Source organism: Stylophora pistillata, chromosome 11 (genome assembly GCF_964205215.1).
Source record: "Stylophora pistillata chromosome 11, jaStyPist1.2, whole genome shotgun sequence".
Taxonomy (NCBI): Eukaryota; Metazoa; Cnidaria; class Anthozoa; order Scleractinia; family Pocilloporidae; genus Stylophora; species Stylophora pistillata.
In genome coordinates, this window is record NC_142529.1 from 21,712,698 (window position 1) to 21,732,725 (window position 20,028).

Below are 20,028 nucleotides of genomic sequence, written 5' to 3' on the forward strand. Positions count from 1 at the left end.
TTTCCCGCCATTTTTCACCTTTGCCAGTTGCGGTTTCACTGTTTCTATGTGGAAGTACCTGTTTAGCGTTTGCCGTGCACGTCAGATTTTCTTCACTTTTCCTCTGACAGAGTAGAAGTTGATTGCGGGAAAAACGGCACTAAAACTCTTCTTTGTAAATCGTTCAAGGGTTAATTATTTCAGGTTGTAGTGATTTTCATTTATGATTATAAAATAATGGACAAAGTACACGCGTTCTCATTAGTTAACTGGCCTGTTTAGATACAGTTGTGACGTCACCCTTTTTGTGTTTGCCGGCACCATTTAAAAACATCTCATACTCAAAGCTTTTGAAGTATTTGCAAAGTAGCTTCTAGTAAAAATAAAAATTAAAAACGGAGAAAGATTTGTCACATTTTGATTTGGGTTAAGCTATCTCTTCCTCCCCGAGCCTAAGGACGAAAAAAAAAAAAGAGAGAGCGTAAAAAAGGGACTTCAGTGTTTTGCATGCCTTAATAATCGTGAGCTAGGTGACCTTGTCGAAAAACCTTGAGCATTTTTTACATTTTCCAAGGAGATTTTCGCTTGTAAAGTTCTCGAATTCTCCCATCCTACGCCTTTAGATAACAGTATGTAAAGACGGACTGAAAATGTTCTCTAATGCTTCATTAGTAATAGCCAGCTGTGGTTATGAGCATTATAGAAATATAACAATAGGAAATCCATACCCATGAGATGGAATGATCCCACATTATTAATTTATTTATTAAAGGCTTTTTCATGACGGTCTAATGTTCTATGGAGACATAGTTCACCTGAACGTTATGATAATTCTCAACACCTGTCTTTGAACCGGCTGTATTAAAAGTTTTAGGGAGAATTTATCAAATGATCACTCCTTTGAACGAGAAGCTTCACAAAGATGTCGCATACTCCAATTCTAAACTCCACACGGGAAATGTGTCTTTTAAAGCTTTCATCACATTTTTTTCGCAGATCAAACCTAAGAGAACTCGAAAAAAATGATGGTGATTCGATCAAAGTGAAATTTGTACTGTAAAATAAAAACTGTCAGATTCATAATGGCTTAAAATTCATATAATACGTGTGATGAAGTGTTAAAAATGTCGTTACACAACCGATCTAAAGGAAGTAAACAAACCGCTGTAGAATAACGTGCGAGAACTTAGTTTAATGAGTCGTATGAGTAGGGCGGAAAGCGAAATGACTCGTTTTTTATAAACAAAATAATCACGACATAGTTGTCTTTTATTATATAGATACTGATGAAATACCAGGATTTCTCCTTAATTTTAGTAAAAAATCATATCTTCACCGCGCGCAGTGAAGATACTATTTTTATCTTTCATTTCTGAGGATATTGGTGTGGCCATGGTTACCAACATAATTACCCAATTGCTGTTTCGAAAATGAATAAAAAATGTTGACTTTTATGTGGAAATTTCATCAGTATCTAAATAATAAACAAAACATTACATGGCCGCTTTGGGATACGAATTTTATCTTCTCGTGCTGAAAGTATCTCTCACGAGTGAGCCCAGCGAACGAGTGAGAGATACTTTCAGCACGAGAACATAAAATTCGTATCCCAAAGCGGCCATGTAGTATCCTCTATATATCTTTAGAATCTGGTTGTATACTTATAAAATTGCACTGCAAATGATATAAAAGTACGCCTCATCCCTTGTTTAATGAGTCATACGAGTAAGCTAGAAAGCGAAATAACTCGTTTTATTTATAAATAAAATCATCACGACATAATTGTCTAATCTTCAGAATCTGGTTGTCTATTTTATGAAATTACATTGCAAATGATTCAAATTACACCTCATCCCTTGGTATGAAATGAAAGTTTGCAGTAAACGATTTAATGCAATGACCTTAGTCTGAGATGACCGCTTTGTGTGTGTGTTTTTTTTCTTCTGAGTAACTGATCTAGATCAAGTGAACTTTTCTCCGTAGAGTTGCTATTGGCACTGCTAGTGTTAAACAGAAATACCATTTCAGTTTCAAGCTTTCAGCTTCATTAGTCATATCATAAAAGAATAAAACACAAAATATTTTAATCTCCAAAATTAACAAGTATCCGTACCACATTGCTATTTTGAAGCTTGGTTTCATCTATTAACGGTTGTCGTTTGATTTCTTTAAAAAGAAAGCAAGAAAAAGTTTCTAGGGATTTTAAGGGTAAGTACGATTTAAGATTCATTATACAGTTCACATTCTGTTTAGTGCCATTCCAGAATTGCAATATATAATTTTGAACGCAATATATGCACAACTTACTGTAATTCCATTTCCTAAATTTCAAGTCAACGCCGAGGCGACTGTAGTTGCAGATGAAGAGCAGATTAAATCTAAGAAGCTCAGCCGAGTAGAATTATTTCGATAAATCTCGTGCATGATTCTTGACGGAATTTTGTTTTTTGTCACTCTTTTGACTGCGAGATTTCAAAAAGCTGAAAAGTGTCACGCGACATCGCATCCAACACGAAATGTTCATTTTGATTTGTGTTTAACAGACATCCTTGAAAGTTGATCGATGGCTCTGCATAACTAATGCTATTTCGTTTCCATTTTCCACAGGTTTTGATCTGATTTATTGCGCGCGAGAAAGTTTTAAGAGGAGTCTGAAGGCAGGTACGATTTTTTTTTGATAATGAGGTCTGGCATAATACGCTGTTGGTTATTCCAGCTGTATGATGTCAAGATAGGGATATATACAGTGTCATTCTCTTGAGCTGCCTATATAAAGGCCCTCGTCGATTTGTGCAAATATGGATTATTCCAGTCATGGACGATGTTACGAAAAGTATAACTAAGTGAACATATACTAATGACATTTCGCAAGAATTGCAAAACATCCCTGATCAAATGCCACAAGGCATGACAGATGCGGCGACCCTTAAACTCACTGATGTGATTAACAATTACAATCTATTTACGACTTCGTTACAATTTCCAGCAAACACTAATGAGAAAACCTTAACCTATCAGCTTTAAGGTGTAACGATGAGATCATACCGAATTCTTCTAAATAGTTTACAAGGAATTGTAAAGCAGCTGGAAGTAAGAATTAAGCACTAGATCTTAGGAGCACTGCAGGCTTAAAACGACTACAGTCTCAGATTCTAAATCTAACGCGAGCGATAAATTTTACAAAGTTTGAATCTGATTAATTGTCAAGTGACGGTGGTCGAACTAAACTAAACATTTTTAAAAAGCCTGCGATAATTTAATTTCAGTAGTATTGCTCACAATTAGCATCATACTGACCAAAACAGCGGACGCCATAAGAGAAAGCGAGAGTCGAAACGTAAGCACAACTTGAATCCAGAAATGATCAAAATATTCGTGGTTAGAAAAATATTTCCATAGTTTAATATACCAAGCATAATGAGCATTTTACCAAATAAAGGAAAATCTAGCAAAATCAACAGGTGCCAGTAGAATCTTCAAAAATGAGAAAAAAGGGGGAAATACGAGTTGGAGGGGTCTGGCGTGGGTTTCATCATTCTATTCGCGCTCTTGAGAAACGAATGTTGGAATTAGATTTGATATCTTTTATAAGTTTTTGAAAGCTTCAAAAATTTTCCAAAAAAATTTCGTACTACTGCGGAACAGTCAGTGAAAATATTTCGCTTACTTACGTGTTTTGTTTTTATTCAGCGTAAGAATGGGACAGTGACATGGTTAATCTATTCAATGGAGTGCAAATCTGAAAGTAACGAACACAAAATTTGCGTCATATGTCATACGGTGAAAGCGAAATTTTTTCCATTTTCTGCGCTAAAAAAATGCTAAAAAATATAACATAAACCCCTTTACTTTAAGATGAGAACCCTAATTCAGCCCCAATTTTTTTTTACGTTTCTCTTCGTGTCTGCGTTATATTTTCTTTGTAGGGTAAGTATCGCTTCAATGAGTTTCATTCGGTTTCATCATTCATAGCATCAAACCACTAAATGCGGCGTACACATTCCTTCGAATTTTGCGATTTTTGGATAAGTCAAGTTAGGAAAAAAAACAAATTTTGCAACCTCTTTTTTGAAACTGCTCACTTATAGGTTCGCGTAGCCTGATGCAAATATAGATAATTTCGTAATTGCAGGATAAACGTATGTATTAATGGCAGTGCGAAGGAACTATGTCGACAATAAAATGCTTCAAAGAATCAAAAATAATTCTTTATTCCTCAAAGTGATGAAAATTTATCTTATCGGTACAAAATTATCAGAAAAATCTGACGTTAAGGTTTTGAGAAAAGATCAACCAGTCTGCTTGATGGCGTCACTTTTTTTCCCGCCTTTTTACATCCTCGTTAGCCGGTTGAAAACTCTTTTGAGAAATGCATTCCCAAAGTTCAATTGGAAATTTCTTAACGAGTCGTAATAGCTCTGCACTACAGACAGAACAACTACAAGTTTCTCCTTTTCCCGATGTTTTGATGTTTATGATGTTCTTTTGAAGGTAAAATATTTAGCCTTTTCATTCGGTTTCATCGGTCACAGTCTTCAAGAATAAAAAATAAAAAAAAGGGAAATACGAGTTGGAGGGGTATGGCGACGGTTTTTATCATTTTATTCGCACCCTTGGCGGAAACGAATGTTGGAATTAGATTTGACATCTTTTAGAACCAACAAAACGTTGTAAAAAACACTTCTGCGCTACCGCGGAATAGGCAGTGATTAACTGTTTAGCTTTTTAGTAAGCGCAAAAATGGGACGGTGACATGACCTATCTATTTAATAAGGTGCAAATCTGAGCAGTAACGAACACCAAATTAGCCTCATGTGTCATTACGTGGAAAGTGAAATTTTCTCCATTTCTGCCCCAAAAAATACTTTTGGAGAAGAAATATATCATTAACCCCTTTATTTTACAATAAGACCCGAATTCAGCCCTAAGTTTTTGACCGTTCTCTACTTGTCTGCATTATATTTTCTTTGAAGGGAAAGAATCTCTTTAATCTAATGATTATCCTTCGGTTTTACCAGTCATAGCATCAAAACACTAAACGCAGTGCGGACGTCTCCAAAAATGTAACATTTTCTTTACTTCAAGTTGATTCTGCACAATTAATACTAACTTTGTTTTTATTTACTAGTGGTAACGATTGGATTGGTTTGCGTGAAAAAAATAGTTTTGGTGGTGAGAAAATCATCTACAGCAGTTTGAGGATGCGTAAGATTTCTCATTCAGATATCTGGCTAATTATTGTTACTTAGAACCTTCTAACTTTGCGATTTCAAGATAAATCAAGATGAGAGAAAACGAAATGTTGCAATATCTTTTTTTAAACTTCTCATTTATGGGTGCACGTAGCCTGATGCAAATATAGATTCTTCGTAATTGTAGGATAAACTTTCTGTGATCACGTAGTAATGGCTCTGCGAAGGAATTGCGTCAACGATAAAATGCTTTAAAGTATCAAAAATAACTTTTTAAAACCCAAAGTGTTAAAAATGTATATTGTTTGCACAAAATCGACAGAACATCGAACATAAGGGTTTTGAGAATAGATGAACCTGTCGGCTTGATGGCGTGACTTTTTTCCCGCCTTTTTACATCTTTGTTGGCCGGTTGAAAACTCTTTAAAGGAATGATTTCCGAAATTGAATTTGAAATTTCTTAACAGGTGGTAATAGCTCTGTGCTACATAAAAAACAACATTAACTTGACAAATGAAGCAGGGATTTTATCAGCGATTGTAGAAACTTGAAAAATTAAAGATTTCTGAAACATGCAGAGTGGTGTACACAAACTTAGCTGTATGTGTCATACTGGAAGCTGGAAAGCAAAATTTTTCCTTTTTGCTTTAAAACTTTCAAATTGGAAATGACATAGAAAAAAAAAATCTCTTTTAAACCTGCAATGAGTCTCCAAATTCTATGCAACTTTGTCATTTATTTGATCGGTCAAGCTTATTTTTTGTCCGTTTTTTAAATGCTTGTGACGTTCTTTTGAAGAAAAAGATATCATTTCAGCTGTTTCATCGGTCGCAATCTTCAAGAACGAAAAAAAAAAAAAAAGAAGGGAAATACGAGTTGAAGTGGTATGACGAGGGTTTTCTGTCATTCTATTCGCGCCCTTGAGAAACGAATGTTGGAATTAGATTTGACATCTTTCATAAAGTTCAAAACTTAGTAAGAAAATGTCTGTACTACTGCGGAACAGTCAGTGATTAATTGTTTAGTTTTTTATTCAGCGTAAAATCGAACGGTTACATGAATTGTCAATTTGATAAGGACTGGTGCAAATCTGAAGAGTAACGAACACTAAATTGGCCTCATGTGTCATGCGTGGAAAGCGGAATTTTTTCCATTTTCCGCCCTATAACAATACTTTTGTAAAAGAAATGTAACATAAACCCCTTTCTTTTACAATGAGACCCGGATTCGGCTTTAACTTTCTTTACCGTTCTCTACATGTCTGCATTATATTTTCTTTTAGGGAAACTATCGCTTTAACTTTAATGATATTCCTTCGGTTTCACCAGTCATAGCATCAAAATACTAAATGCGGCGCACACATGTCTCCAAAAATGTAACATGTACCTTACTTCAAGTTGGCTCTGCATAATTAATGCAAGCTTGTTTTCATTTTCCAGTGGTAACGATTTGATTGGTTTGCGAGAAAAAAATAGTTTTGGTGGCGAGAAAAGAAATCTATAGGAGTTTGAGGGTACGTACGATTTCTCAATCAGATATCATGCAAATATTTTGACCATTAAAACCTTCCAACTTTGCGACTTCAAGAAAAGTAAAGACAAAAGAAAACCAAATTTGGCAATAGCCTGGTCCCAATGTAGATAATTGCGTAATTCAGTGTAGGATAAACATTATGTGATCATGTACTAATGGTACTACCAAGGAATTGCGTCGACGATAAAATGCTTCAAAGTATTAAAAATAACTGTTTAAAACCCAAAGAGATAAAAATGTATACTATCTGCAAAAAATCAACAAAAATCCAGCACAAAGGTTTTGAGAATAGATCAACCTATCAGTTGATTGCGTGACTTTTTTCTTACCTTTCGCCATTGGTCGGTTGTTACACTTTGAGGAGTGATTCCTGAAATTGAATTGGAAATTTCTTACCGGGCGGTAATAGTTCTGCGCTACGGAGAAAACAACATCAACTTGACAAATAAAGCAGGGATTTTAGAAACGATTGTAGAAACCGAAAAAAGTAAAAGATTGTTAAGACGCGAGAATGATGAACACAAGCCTAGCCGTGTGTGTCATACCGGAAGGAGGGAAGAAAAATTTCCTCTTTTGCATAAAATTTTACATTTGGAAATGATACGAGGAAAAAAAATATTTAAAACCTGCTACGAGTCTCCGAATTTCATCCAATTTAGCATTGTCATTCATTGAATCGGTTAAGCTTATCTTTTCCGATCTCTAAATGTTCGTGATGCTCTTTTGAAGGAGAAGTTATAATTTCAGTTTTTTCATGCAGTTTCATCCGTCGCTAAGAACGGCATGTTTATCTCTCCAAAGATATGAAGTACTCTGTACCTGATGTTCTTGTGTAGCTAATGATCGCCTGTTGTCATTTTGCAGTGGTGTATTTTGATTCATTCGAGTTTGAGGGGTTTTGGAGGACTTTAAGAATACTTCCGATTTCCGATTTATGCTTTCTTGTATTTTCATTGCCTTAACTTTTTAGGGATCTTTGTGGACTTCTGTAAGGACTTAGAGTTATTATGATATTTCCACGAAAGTGTAATGATTGCGAATGAAATTTAAAACTGATAATCGTGATTGACATTTATTTTCTCTTTAGCATATTAAACATTATTCGGCCAAGGGGGGAGGAGAGTAGAGTGCAGGGATGGTTACCAAATTCTCATTACTACTTTATATGGAAATATATAGCAGCTGAAAAGGAGAATTAGGACTTGAAAGTTAAGGATGAACAAATATACTCGGAATCAACCCGGATACTGACAACTTAGGTCAAGTTCTCCGTCAGGAACTGTGTTTGTCTAACGGAACCGGGCATCTGTAAACAGACCATGTTATTATTTCTCCGAGCCAGCTTCAGAGCAACTGTAGTAAACTGAGCCGATGTTGCAAATCAAATCTTGGAAGCCCGGTGAATTAAAACAGTTTGGTCCGATCTTACACAATATCATGAATAATTTCAAGATTTTCAAAAATTCTTCAACAGCTTGTTACAGGCTAATGAGTGGCACGTGACATAAACACAAGATGTTTATTCCAATCCGCGTTTATCACGTGCTCGCAAAAACAAGTACTAAAGGAGGGGTTTGGTGAGGATTTTTATCATTCTATTTTCGCCCTTGAGAAACGAATGTTGAAATTAGATTTGACATCAGGTATAAGCTTCAAAACTTTGAAAAAATTTTCTGTGCTACTGCGGAACAGTTAGTGATTAATTGTTTAGCTTTTTTATTGAGCGAAAAAATGGGAAAGTGACATGAGCTATCAATTTAATAAGGTGCAAATCTAAGGAGTAACGAACGCTAAATTAGCCTCATGTGTCATACGAATGAAGCGAAATGTTGTCGGCATTCTGCGCTAAAAAAAATACATTTGGAAAAAAATATAACATAAAATTCTTTAAAATTTTTACCATGAGACCCGAATTCAGCTCTAATTTTTTTAACATTCTCTGCATGTCTGCATTATATTTTTTTTCGTACGGAGAATATGGCTTAAATTTAATGATTTTCCTTTGTCTCCAAAAATGTGACATGTACCTTACTTCAGGTTGGTTCTGCATAATTGATGCAAGCTTTGTTTTCATTTTCCAGTAATAACGGTTGGATCGGTTTGGGAGAAAAATAGTTTTGGTGGTGAGAAAACTCCACAGGAGTTTGAGGTTACGTACGATTTCTCATCCAGATATCATGAAAATATTTTGTGCCCTAGAACCTTCCAGCTTTGCGCTTTTAAGATAAGTCAAGATAGGAGAAAACGTAATTTTGCAATCTCTTTTTCAAAACTGCTCATTTGTAGGTCCACGTGGCCTCATGCAAATAAAGATAATTTTGTTATTTTAGTATAAACTTTGCGTGATCATATGTACCAATGGTACTGAAAAGAAATTATGTCGGCGATAAAATGCTTCAGATGATAAAAATGAACTCTTTAACTCTTTAACTCTTTAACTCCCAAGATTTTATTTTTAATTCCCTCCCCTAGCTCCTACATCTTTCCTTGGAAAATATTCATGAGAATTTGGTGTTTAATCAAAGTAACAACTTCTACCTGGTTAGTTTAAGTATTCTCATTACCTGTTTGCTGGATACTGTATGGATATTATAAGGAGAAGTTACATGTTAATCACTTCTAGGAGTTAAAGTTTCAGTGTTAAAAATACATGTTATCTGCGCAAAATCAACGTAAAATCTAATAGAAATGTTTTGAGAATAGATGAACCTGTTGGCTTGATGGCGTGACTTCTTTCCCGCCTTTTTTCATCCTCATTGGCAGGTTGAAAACTCTTTTGAGGAGTGATTCCCGAAATTGAATTGGAAATTTCTTACCAGGTGGTAATAGTTCTGCGTTACAGACAAAACAACATCAACGTGACAAATAAAGCAGGGATTTTATAAACGATTGTAGAAACCAAAAAAAGTGAAAGATTGTTGAGACGCGAGAGTGATGAACACAAACTTCGCTCGCTGTCTGTGTCATGGCGGGAGCTAGAAAGCGAAAGTTTCCCTTGTGCTTGAAACTTTACATTTTGGAAATGATATGAAAATAACCTCTTTTAACCCTGCTATGAGTCTCCAAGTTTTATCCAACCTTATCATTTGTTTAATGGGTCAAGCTTATTTTTGTCCGTTCTCTTAAATGTTTCTGATGTTCTTTCGGAAGAAGACATCATTTCAGCTTTTTCATTCGGTGTCATCGGTCGCTAAAAATGGCATGTTTACGTCTCCAAAAATATAAACTACTTCAAGCTTATGTTTCTGTCCAGCTAATGGTCACCTGTACTTATTTTTCAGCGGTGTAATTTGATTCATTCGCGTTTGAAGGGTTTTGGAGGAGTTTGAGGGTAAGTGCGATTTCTGATTCATGTTTTCTTGTGTGTTTTGTTAAGAACCATTTACATTTAACGACATTTATTTTCATTCGCTTAAACCATCTTTTCAGGGGTCTTTGTAGACTTCTGTCAGGACTTAGAGTTATTATGGCACTTCCACGCAAGTGTCATGATTGCAAGTGAAACTCAAAACTGACAATCGTGATTGACATTTATTTTCTCACCATACTGTTACACTACTCGACCAAGGGGCGAGGAGAGTAGAGTGTAAAGATCGTTACCAAATTCTCATTACTATTTTACATGGAAATGTATAGCAACTGAAAATGAGAATCACAATTTAGAAGTTGAAAGTTAAGGATGAACAAATACACTCGACATTCACTTCGATACTGACGGGTTTTCTCCTTTAAAAAATGTTTGTCGAACAGAACTGGACATCTAATGATTGCTACATCGCAGTCTCCGAGCCAGCTTCAAATCGGCTGTAGTAAAGGAATATTACAGATCAAATCTAGGAATCCCGGTGAATTAAACCGTTTGGTTCGATCTTACACAAGATTATGAATAGTTTTAAGATTTTCGAAAATTAATCAACAGCTTGTCAGTCTGCTAAATGGCACGTGACATGGACAAGAGCTGTTTATTCTAACCAGCGTTTATCACGTGCTCGCAAAAACAAGTATAAAAGGAAAATCACCAGCGAGACCAACAGGTGCCACCGGAATCTTCAAAAATTAAAAATTAAAAAAGGGAATACAAGTTGGAGGGGTATGGCGAGGCTTTTTTTTATCATTTTATTCGCGTCCTTGAGAACAATTGTTGGAATTAGATTTGATATTTTTTATAAGCTTCAAAACTTTAAAAAAATTTCTGTGCTACTGCGGAAAAGGCAGTGATTAATTGTTTAATTTTTTATTCAGCGTAAAAATGGGACAGTTTCGTGAGCTGTCAATTCAATAAGGTGCAAATCTGAAGAGTAACGGACACTAAATTAGCTACATGTGTCATACGAAGAGAGCGAAATGTTTTCAGCATTCCGCGCCAAAACAAAATACTTTTGGAAAAAATGTATAACATAAATCTCTTCATGTTACAATGAGACCCGAATTCAGCCTCAATTTTTTTTACCGTTCTCTGCATGTCTGTATTATAATTTCTTTGCAGGGAAAGTATCGCTCCAATTTAATGATTTTCTTTCGGTTTCACCAGTCATAACATCAAAACACTAAATACGGTGCGCACATGTCTCCAAAAATGTATCACGTACCTTAAGTTAAGTTGGTTCTGCATAATAAATGCTAACTTTTTTTTCATTTTCCAGTGGTGACGATTGGATTGGTTTGCGAGAAAAACAGTTTTGATGGTGAGAAAAAATCTACAGGAGTTTGAGGTAACGTTCGATTTCTCAATCAGATATCATGCAAATGTTTTGTCCACTAGAACCTTCTAACTTTACGATTGCAAGATAGGTTAAGATAGGAGAAAACCAAATTTTGTAATCTCTTTTATAAAACTGCCCATTTATAGGTACACGTAGCCTGATGCAAATATAGATAATTTCGTTATTGTAGGATAAACTCTGTGCGATCATCTACTAATGGCACTGCAAAGAAATTACGTTGACGATAAAATACTTCTCAGTATCCAAAATAACTCTTTAAACCCCAAAGTGATAAAAATTAATATTACCCGCACAAAATCAACGGAAAATCTAATATAAGAGTTATGAGAATAGATCAACCTGCTGGCTTGATGGTGTGACTTTTTTCCCGCCTTTTAATATCCTCGTTGGCCGGTTGAAACTCTCTTGAGAAGTGATTCCCAAAATCGAATTGGAAATTTCTTACCAGGTGGTAATAGTTCTGCGTTACAGACAAAGCAACATTAACTTGACAAATAAAGCAGGAATTTTTACAAACGATTGTAGAAACCAAAACAAAAAAATAAATTAAAAAAGAAGAGATATCTGAAACGCGAAAGTGATGAACATAAACTTAGCTGTTTGTGTCATAACGGGAGCTAGAAAATAAAAGTTTCCCTTTTGCTTAAAACGTTACATGTAGAAATGATATGAAAATACACTCTTTTAAACCTGTAATGAGTCTCCACTGAAACTTTATCCAACCTTGTTATTTATTTGATCGGTCAGGTTTATTTTTTTTCCGATCTCTTCCTGTTTGTAATGTTCTTTTGAAGGAAAGATACCATTTCAGTTTTTTCATTCGGTTTCTCGGTCGCTTTAAAACAGCATGTTTATGTCTCCAATGCTATAAAGTACTCCGTGGCTGATAGTTCTGTGTAGCCCATAGTCACCTGTTTTCATTTTCCAGTGGTGTGATTTGATTCCTTCGAGTTCGAAAAGTTTTGGAGGAGTTTCAAAGGTTTGTCGGACGGAACCAGACATCTTAAAAAACAAACTACTTAGTGATTGCTAGTATATCGCAGTCTCCAAGCTAGCTTTAAAGCGACTTTCATAAAAGGAATATTAGAGATCAAATCTAGAAAGCCCAGTGAATTAAAACCGTTTGGTATGATTTTAAACAATATCTTGAATAATTTCAAGAGTTTCAAAACTTTTTCAACAGCTCGTCAGACTGCTAAGTGGCACGTGACATAAGCAGGAGATGTTTATTCCACGCCGCCTTTATCACGTGGTCGCAAAAATCGACGAAAGACGGTGTCAGAATCAGATTCAGAGGGTTTTGTTAAAAAAGAATTGACGGCTATGCTTTTTATGTGCCAGTTGTTTTGTTTCATTCTGCCCACAATTTCTCTGAATTTGTCACGCAACGTGATTTCATAGCATGTCGATCAAGTTGTTACAAAATGAGCGCTCGATGTCATTGTTGTCACGGAAGTGGTTTCTGTGAGCTAATGCCTCATATTGATTCAAAGAAATATACCCCCGTATCTTGAACGATATTTATTAGAGGATCTCAATGGGGTCAACCGTTAACCGTCAAATGGCCAAATTCTTAACCGTCAACTGTAAAAAACGCAATATTTTTACCGCAAGCCAATGTTAGCCGTCAAATGTCTTAGATATCCTTAATTAAAAACTAAACGATTGCCATTATTGGGGTCAAGTTCTGTTGTATATAAATATAAGTTTCAATATATCACAAAAAAAAAATTCATGTAGGTTCATTAACATCTAGTTGCGAGTAAAACTGTTCAGCGACAGAATTTTAGTTTCTCGCTATCTGGTTTTCATTCAGTCACACGATCAGGTCATTTACTACGAATTTACACTCATAAATCTGTGTAGCTAATGTTTACTTGTTTGCAATTTCCACAGAACGTGATGTGACAAGGAAGGTGCAAAGAATTTTGATGGTGAGAAAGTTTTTGGACTTGTTATGTTTTGCATATTCTGTCCAGTATGGACGTTACAGCCAAAATAATAACTGCAGGGGGCAGTGCTGCATGACGTACTGAAGAAATGCTAGTATGTTACACCCCAAACTAATGACTCCTGGGAGCAGCATTGCAATAGATACCAAAGAACTGCTAATAGTGTTTTCAATGGCGTTGCCATCGTACGACATACACTTCCATTTGATATTTATGAAAAGCTTACAATTCGCGCTCGATTTCTGTTGTCGATGACAGTCACACTGTAATACGCGAACTAAAATGCTTGGAATTGCATGAACTGCCTGGATTCAGAAGAAGAAGGAATCAATAGAAGGGGAATCCATTGATTTTTAAAGCCCCAATTTTTGGATGATGATTCGCCAGCCACATTGCAACACGATTGCAGAGAACATAATTGGATTAAAAGAATTCCTCTCACAGTCAAATTGGACTCGACTTAAGGCCTCGTCGAATTTTTTCCAAATTGGACAGAATGTAGTGCTACTACACATCCAATACACGAGTACAGAAAAACTTTAAAACGTGATACTGTTACTGGTATTTCAGTTGTTAAGTCAGAAAAATGTATATCAAATTTTTTATGGCTTAAGAATATTAAATGTTTAATTGATGAGGTTTTTGTATATGTACAAAATTGACATGAATGTTGAATTCTCAAAAATTTTGCAACTGAATAGTTTTTTAAAATTCTCTAATTTTAGAGAGGATCCTCCAAGACTTACACGAGGGAACCATAATGAACAACAGGGAAAAACGCAAACAAACCATCCGTATAGGTACCTCTGTTGCTAAATTCATGCACGAGACCGAACGTGATGTACAAGCAATCGAGTTATGCAAGGAATGTTTAGTTTTGCTGAACAGCATAGCATTGGGTGAAGAAGATCAATTCACTATAAAATCTATCATTTGGATTGATGCAATAATGTTGCCCGCATATATCAACATCTCTGATTACACAAACGCAGAAAGATGCGCTAGAAAACTTCTTTTCGCACTCCATGATTTTGGAGACACAAAATCAGAAGGGCAAGTAAGGTTACAACTGGCAAAAATACTTCGCAAGCAAAGAAGGTTTGAAGACGCAAGAAAACAATATGAAATCGCAATAGGAAACATGAAGGCAATTGGAGATAGGGGAGAGGAAGCCAATGGTTACAATTCTCTGGGAATTATGTTAGAATCACTCGGTGAATATCAGAAGGCTAAAGAATATTACGAGAAAGCACTTGCCATCAAAATGCAAATTGGTGACAAGGGAGGAGAAGCAGCAACCTACGCAAACCTAGGAAATGTGTTACTATCACTCGGTGAATATCAGAAGGCTAAAGAATATTACGAGAAAGCACTTGCCATCCAAATGCAAATTGGTGACAAGGGAGGAGAAGCAACCTCCTACGGAAACCTAGGAAATGTGTTACTATCACTCGGTGAATATCAGAAGGCTAAAGAATATTACGAGAAAGCACTTGCCATCCAAATGCAAATTGGTGACAAGGGAGGAGAGGCAGCAACCTACGCAAACCTAGGAAATGTGTTAGGATCACTCGGTGAATATCAGGAGGCTAAAGAATATTACGAGAAAGCACTTGCCATCCAAATGCAAATTGGTGACAAGGGAGGAGAAGCAGCAACCTACGTAAACCTAGGAATTGTGTTAAAATCACTCGGTGAATATCAGAAGGCTAAAGAATATTACGAGAAAGCACTTGCCATCCAAATGCAAATTAGTGACAAGGGAGGAGAAGCAGCAACCTACGTAAACCTAGGAATTGTGTTAAAATCACTCGGTGATTATCAGAAGGCTAAAGAATATTCCGAGAAAGCACTTGCCATCCAAATGCAAATTGGTGACAAGGGAGGAGAAGGAAGAACCTACGTCAACCTAGGAAGTGTGTTACGATCACTCGGTGAATATCAGAAGGCTAAAGAATATTACGAGAAAGCACTCTCCATCCAAATGCAAATTGGTGACAAGGGAGGAGAAGCAGCAACCTACGCAAACCTAGGAAATGTGTTACGATCACTCGGTGAATATCAGAAGGCTAAAGAATATTCCGAGAAAGCACTTGCCATCCAAATGCAAATTGGTGACAAGGGAGGAGAAGCAGCAACCTACGTAAACCTAGGAATTGTGTTAAAATCACTCGGTGAATATCAGAAGGCTAAAGAATATTACGAGAAAGCACTTGCCATCCAAATGCAAATTGGTGACAAGGGAGGAGAAGGAAGAACGTACCTAAACCTAGGAATTGTGTTACGATCACTCGGTGAATATCAGAAGGCTAAAGAATATTACGAGAAAGCACTTGCCATCAAAATGCAAATTGGTGATAAGGGAGGAGAAGCAACAGCCTACGGAAACCTAGGAAATGTGTTACGATTACTCGGTGAATATCAGAAGGCTAAAGAATATTACGAGAAAGCACTTGCCATCCAAATGCAAATTGGTGATAAGGGAGGAGAAGCAACAACCTACGTAAACCTAGGAATTGTGTTAACATCACTCGGTGAATATCAGAAGGCTAAAGAATATTACGAGAAAGCACTTGCCATCAAAATGCAAATTGGTGACAAGGGAGGAGAAGCAGCAACCTACGCAAACCTAGGAAATGTGTTACTATCACTCGGTGAATATCAGAAGGCTAAAGAATATTACGAGAAAGCACTTGCCATCAAAATGCTAATTGGTGACAAGGGAGGAGAAGCAGCAACCTACGCAAACCTAGGAAATGTGTTACTATCACTCGGTGAATATCAGAAGGCTAAAGAATATTACGAGAAAGCACTTGCCATCCAAATGCAAATTGGTGACAAGGGAGGAGAAGCAACCTCCTACGGAAACCTAGGAAATGTGTTACTATCACTCGGTGAATATCAGAAGGCTAAAGAATATTACGAGAAAGCACTTGCCATCCAAATGCAAATTGGTGACAAGGGAGGAGAAGCAGCAACCTACGCAAACCTAGGAAATGTGTTACGATCACTCGGTGAATATCAGGAGGCTAAAGAATATTACGAGAAAGCACTTGCCATCCAAATGCAAATTGGTGACAAGGGAGGAGAAGCAACAACCTACGTAAACCTAGGAATTGTGTTAAAATCACTCGGTGAATATCAGAAGGCTAAAGAATATTCCGAGAAAGCACTTGCCATCCAAATGCAAATTGGTGACAAGGGAGGAGAAGCAGCAACCTACGTAAACCTAGGAATTGTGTTAGCATCACTCGGTGAATATCAGAAGGCTAAAGAATATTACGAGAAAGCACTTGCCATCCAAATGCAAATTGGTGCCAAGGGAGGAGAAGCAACAGCCTACGGAAACCTAGGAAATGTGTTAGAATCACTCGGTGAATATCAGAAGGCTAAAGAATATTTCGAGAAAGCACTCGCAATTATCATCAAAACTGGCGAGAGGTCGGGACAAGTAACATGTTACTTGGCTCTAGGAAGGGTTTCTTCCGCACTCAAAAAGTATACGAATGGCGAGAAAGCACTTTCTATTGCCACAGAAATTGGTGACCGAAAAGGTCAAGCAGAAGCCTTTGGTCTCCTCGGCGATGTGTTCATTTGGCGTAATGATCCTCAGAAGGCCATGGAATGTTACAAGAAACAACTTGCTATCAGCGGTGAAATTGGCCATAGAGCTGAATTTGCACAAAGCTACCTAAACCTAGCATGTGTGTCTCTAATTATTGGCGAACATGAAAGAGCCGACGAATACCTTGAGAGAGGCCGCGCGATAAACTGTGGTATTGGAGATATAAAGGTGGAGTTACAAATCCTACTCCTTTTTTCAGGCTTGAGGTTCTCGCAATCAAAACGCGAGGAAGCATCTTCGTATCTTTATCAGTACATGGATAAATTTGAAACACTGCGAAATTTTCAGCATGGAAACGAACAATGTCAACTGGGTATTTTAGAAAGCTACGGAAATTTTCCCTACCAGAGGCTCAGTAAACTGCTATGTGCTGCTGGTAATCCTCGACATGCACTTTATGTCGAGGAGCTTCGACGGGCTAGATGCCTAGCAGACTTGGTGGCACGAAACTTTTCCGTTGAAAATCAGATCTCAGCTGATCCACCATCATGGTATGGGATGGAAGAGATTGTGAACAAAGAACGTGACTCTGCATTCTTGTACATTTCATATGATGATCGAAGGGTTTCTCTTTGGGTTCTGAAAGCAAACGGTGACACTTTGTTCCGACAATCCGAAGAAGTCGATAACACAACTCTCATGGCTGAGGATGCTTTTAATTTGAATACTTTTTTCAACAAAAGTATCCGCGGCTTTGGCGTTTTACCCAAACAGAAGTGCGAGGATCGGTCTTTGAACGAAACCATGTCGATATTACCTGAAGATGAAAGCGAAGCAGATTTTAGAGGCGATGAAGCCAAAGACACTGAAAGGATGCTTTCTGTATGTTCCAAACTGATCATCGCTCCAGTGGCCGAACTACTCACCGAGCCGGAAATCATCATTGTTCCCGAACGTAGCTTGTACCGAGTCCCATTTGCAGCCTTACGCGACCAACAAGGCGGAAAGTATTTATCAGAGACCTTCAGGCTCCGCATCGTCCCTTCTTTGACGACTCTGAAGCTTATCCAGGACTGCCCAGTGGACTATCACAGTCAGACTGGCGCACTGGTTGTTGGTGATCCTAAGGTGGGTGAGGTTCGTTTTAAGGGAAAAACTCGTAGCTTCTCATCACTGGCCTGTGCAAGAAAGGAAGCAGAAATGATAGGACAACTTTTGGATGTTCACCCTTTGCTAGGAGAGCGCTCGACAAAAGAGGCGGTACTTAAAGAAATGAACTCAGTATGTTTGATTCACATTGCTGCACATGGTGATGCCGACAGAGGAGAGATTGTCCTTTCCCCTGGACCTTTCTCGAGCAATATTCCAGATGAAGAAGACTACCTCTTGAGGATCGCTGATATCTCACAAGTTAAACTGCGAGCTAAACTGGTGGTACTCAGCTGTTGCCACAGTGGACGTGGAGAAATCAAAGTCGAGGGAGTCATTGGAATCGCTCGCGCGTTCTTGGCATCTGGTGCACGTTCAGTGCTGGTAACACTGTGGGCCATAGAGGACAAAGCAACGGAGCAGTTCATGAATCGTTTCTACAGACACCTCGTTGACGGATTTAGTGCCAGTGAATGTCTTCACCAGGCCATGAAATGGCTGAGGAACATCGGCTATACCAAAGTTTCCCAGTGGGCTCCGTTCATGCTGATTGGAGACAATGTGACATTTGACTTTAAGGAACAAAGGTGAGTTCTGTTACCAAGGATGAAATGATGCAACCAACACTTTACTATTCACCGTACCTGTTTCCATTTTAAATGACCAGAATTAGTGTCTAGACGCGTATTTTGTTATCCTTGAAATGCTGAAAGAATCTTTCAGCCGTTTTTCAGATGCTGTGACATAGAGTGTCTTGAGAATTTCAGAAAGAAAGATAGTTATATCTTATGTGGGTCAGTCAGTCGCTATGGTAACGATGATGATGGTTAAGATCCTAGAAATTTTTTGATTGATGCTTGTTATATGTTCAATATTTTTTTTATTCTTGATTGTTTTATTAATGATTTTTTGCATGTTTTGTTTTTTGTTTAGGAAAGAAGAATCTGATCGTAAAGGACAAGAATGAAGCCTACAAGAGACAGTCAGAAAAGCCTTTTATTATTCTTGAAATTTGATATTAATGTGTGTACTGAGTTTAATGAAGTACTATAAGACCATTTCCTTGCTTATAATCGACAAGAAGAGTTTTTGTCTGAGGTTTTTAAATCATGTTCGGCGCAAGGTATGTACAAAGTATAAATGGTCTTTAAAAAGGAAAAACGAGAGGAATTGGAACGTTTAATTCCACGAAATGTCCTCACTTAAAAAAATCATAAACAGAAGTTGAAAAACTCAGCCTTAAGTAGTTGCATAGTATAACTTATGAAATTTAAGTGCTTGGTATTCTTTTAAGGTAATAGAAACTCAAAATCTTTTTTATCAGAATTTTTTGCTGCTTGAAAATCTTTTGATAAAAGTCAAAAAAAAAAAAGAAAAAAAAAGAGGTCAGCTGAAAAGAAGTCGATCCCCTGTTAAATTTTAAAAGGCTCATGCACATATCGAGAAAGACAGAGAAGTTGGACGTTTCACTTTAAGTTTTAATTGGGGTCAATATTACATTTTTTAGTCAAGTTGGCAAGGCTCTTGCTGATTGAAATACTTTTGTTAAAAGTAAAAGGTTTTATTGGTCAACTGGATAAAAGTTTACTTTAAGTAGCCTCATACAGGCTCGTGTACAGATCGAGAAAAGACGGAAAAGCTGGATTTTTTTTTTCATTGAACTGATTTAAGGTGTAACTAGGGTCTCGAAAGTAAGAAACAGATACGATTCGTATTTATCGTGAGTTATTTTCAGGAAAACTGTTCCATTGGATAATATTCTTGTATTGTACATAAGTATCATGGATGAAATGTTCAAACTTATTCGATTTTGTTCTTCAATTAAATTAAAGCAGAATTTAAAGACACTAAATTTTCTTTCCTCTTCACCCCATATATATTCGACTAACTCTATATTCCCCAGTCCCCTTTATACCTGATGGCGACGACTGCAT

The 20,028-nt window shown here is 37.0% G+C and overlaps 1 protein-coding gene across 1 annotated transcript; it reads left to right on the top strand.

Annotated features, from left to right (window-relative positions):
- Positions 1 to 2,612: 2,612 nt before the first annotated feature.
- On the top strand, positions 2,613 to 19,478 carry LOC148720593 (uncharacterized). Its single transcript, XM_088739471.1, has 6 exons — positions 2,613 to 2,640; positions 9,986 to 10,035; positions 11,348 to 11,416; positions 13,325 to 13,362; positions 14,106 to 18,681; positions 19,028 to 19,478. The coding sequence occupies exons 5-6, from the start codon at positions 14,141 to 14,143 to the stop codon at positions 19,059 to 19,061; spliced, it is 4,575 nt and encodes a 1,524-aa protein (XP_088595597.1). The 5' UTR covers positions 2,613 to 2,640; positions 9,986 to 10,035; positions 11,348 to 11,416; positions 13,325 to 13,362; positions 14,106 to 14,140; the 3' UTR covers positions 19,062 to 19,478.
- The last annotated feature ends 550 nt before the right edge of the window (positions 19,479 to 20,028 follow it).

What these genes read in the sequence shown, in the direction of transcription:
- LOC148720593 (XM_088739471.1), top strand. Translation starts at nt 14,141, where the DNA reads ATGAACAACAGGGAAAAACGCAAACAAACCATCCGTATAGGTACCTCT. An exon ending in TTTGACTTTAAGGAACAAAG is followed by an intron (nt 18,682 to 19,027) that starts GTGAGTTCTGTT and finishes TTTTTTGTTTAG; the next exon opens with GAAAGAAGAATCTGATCGTA.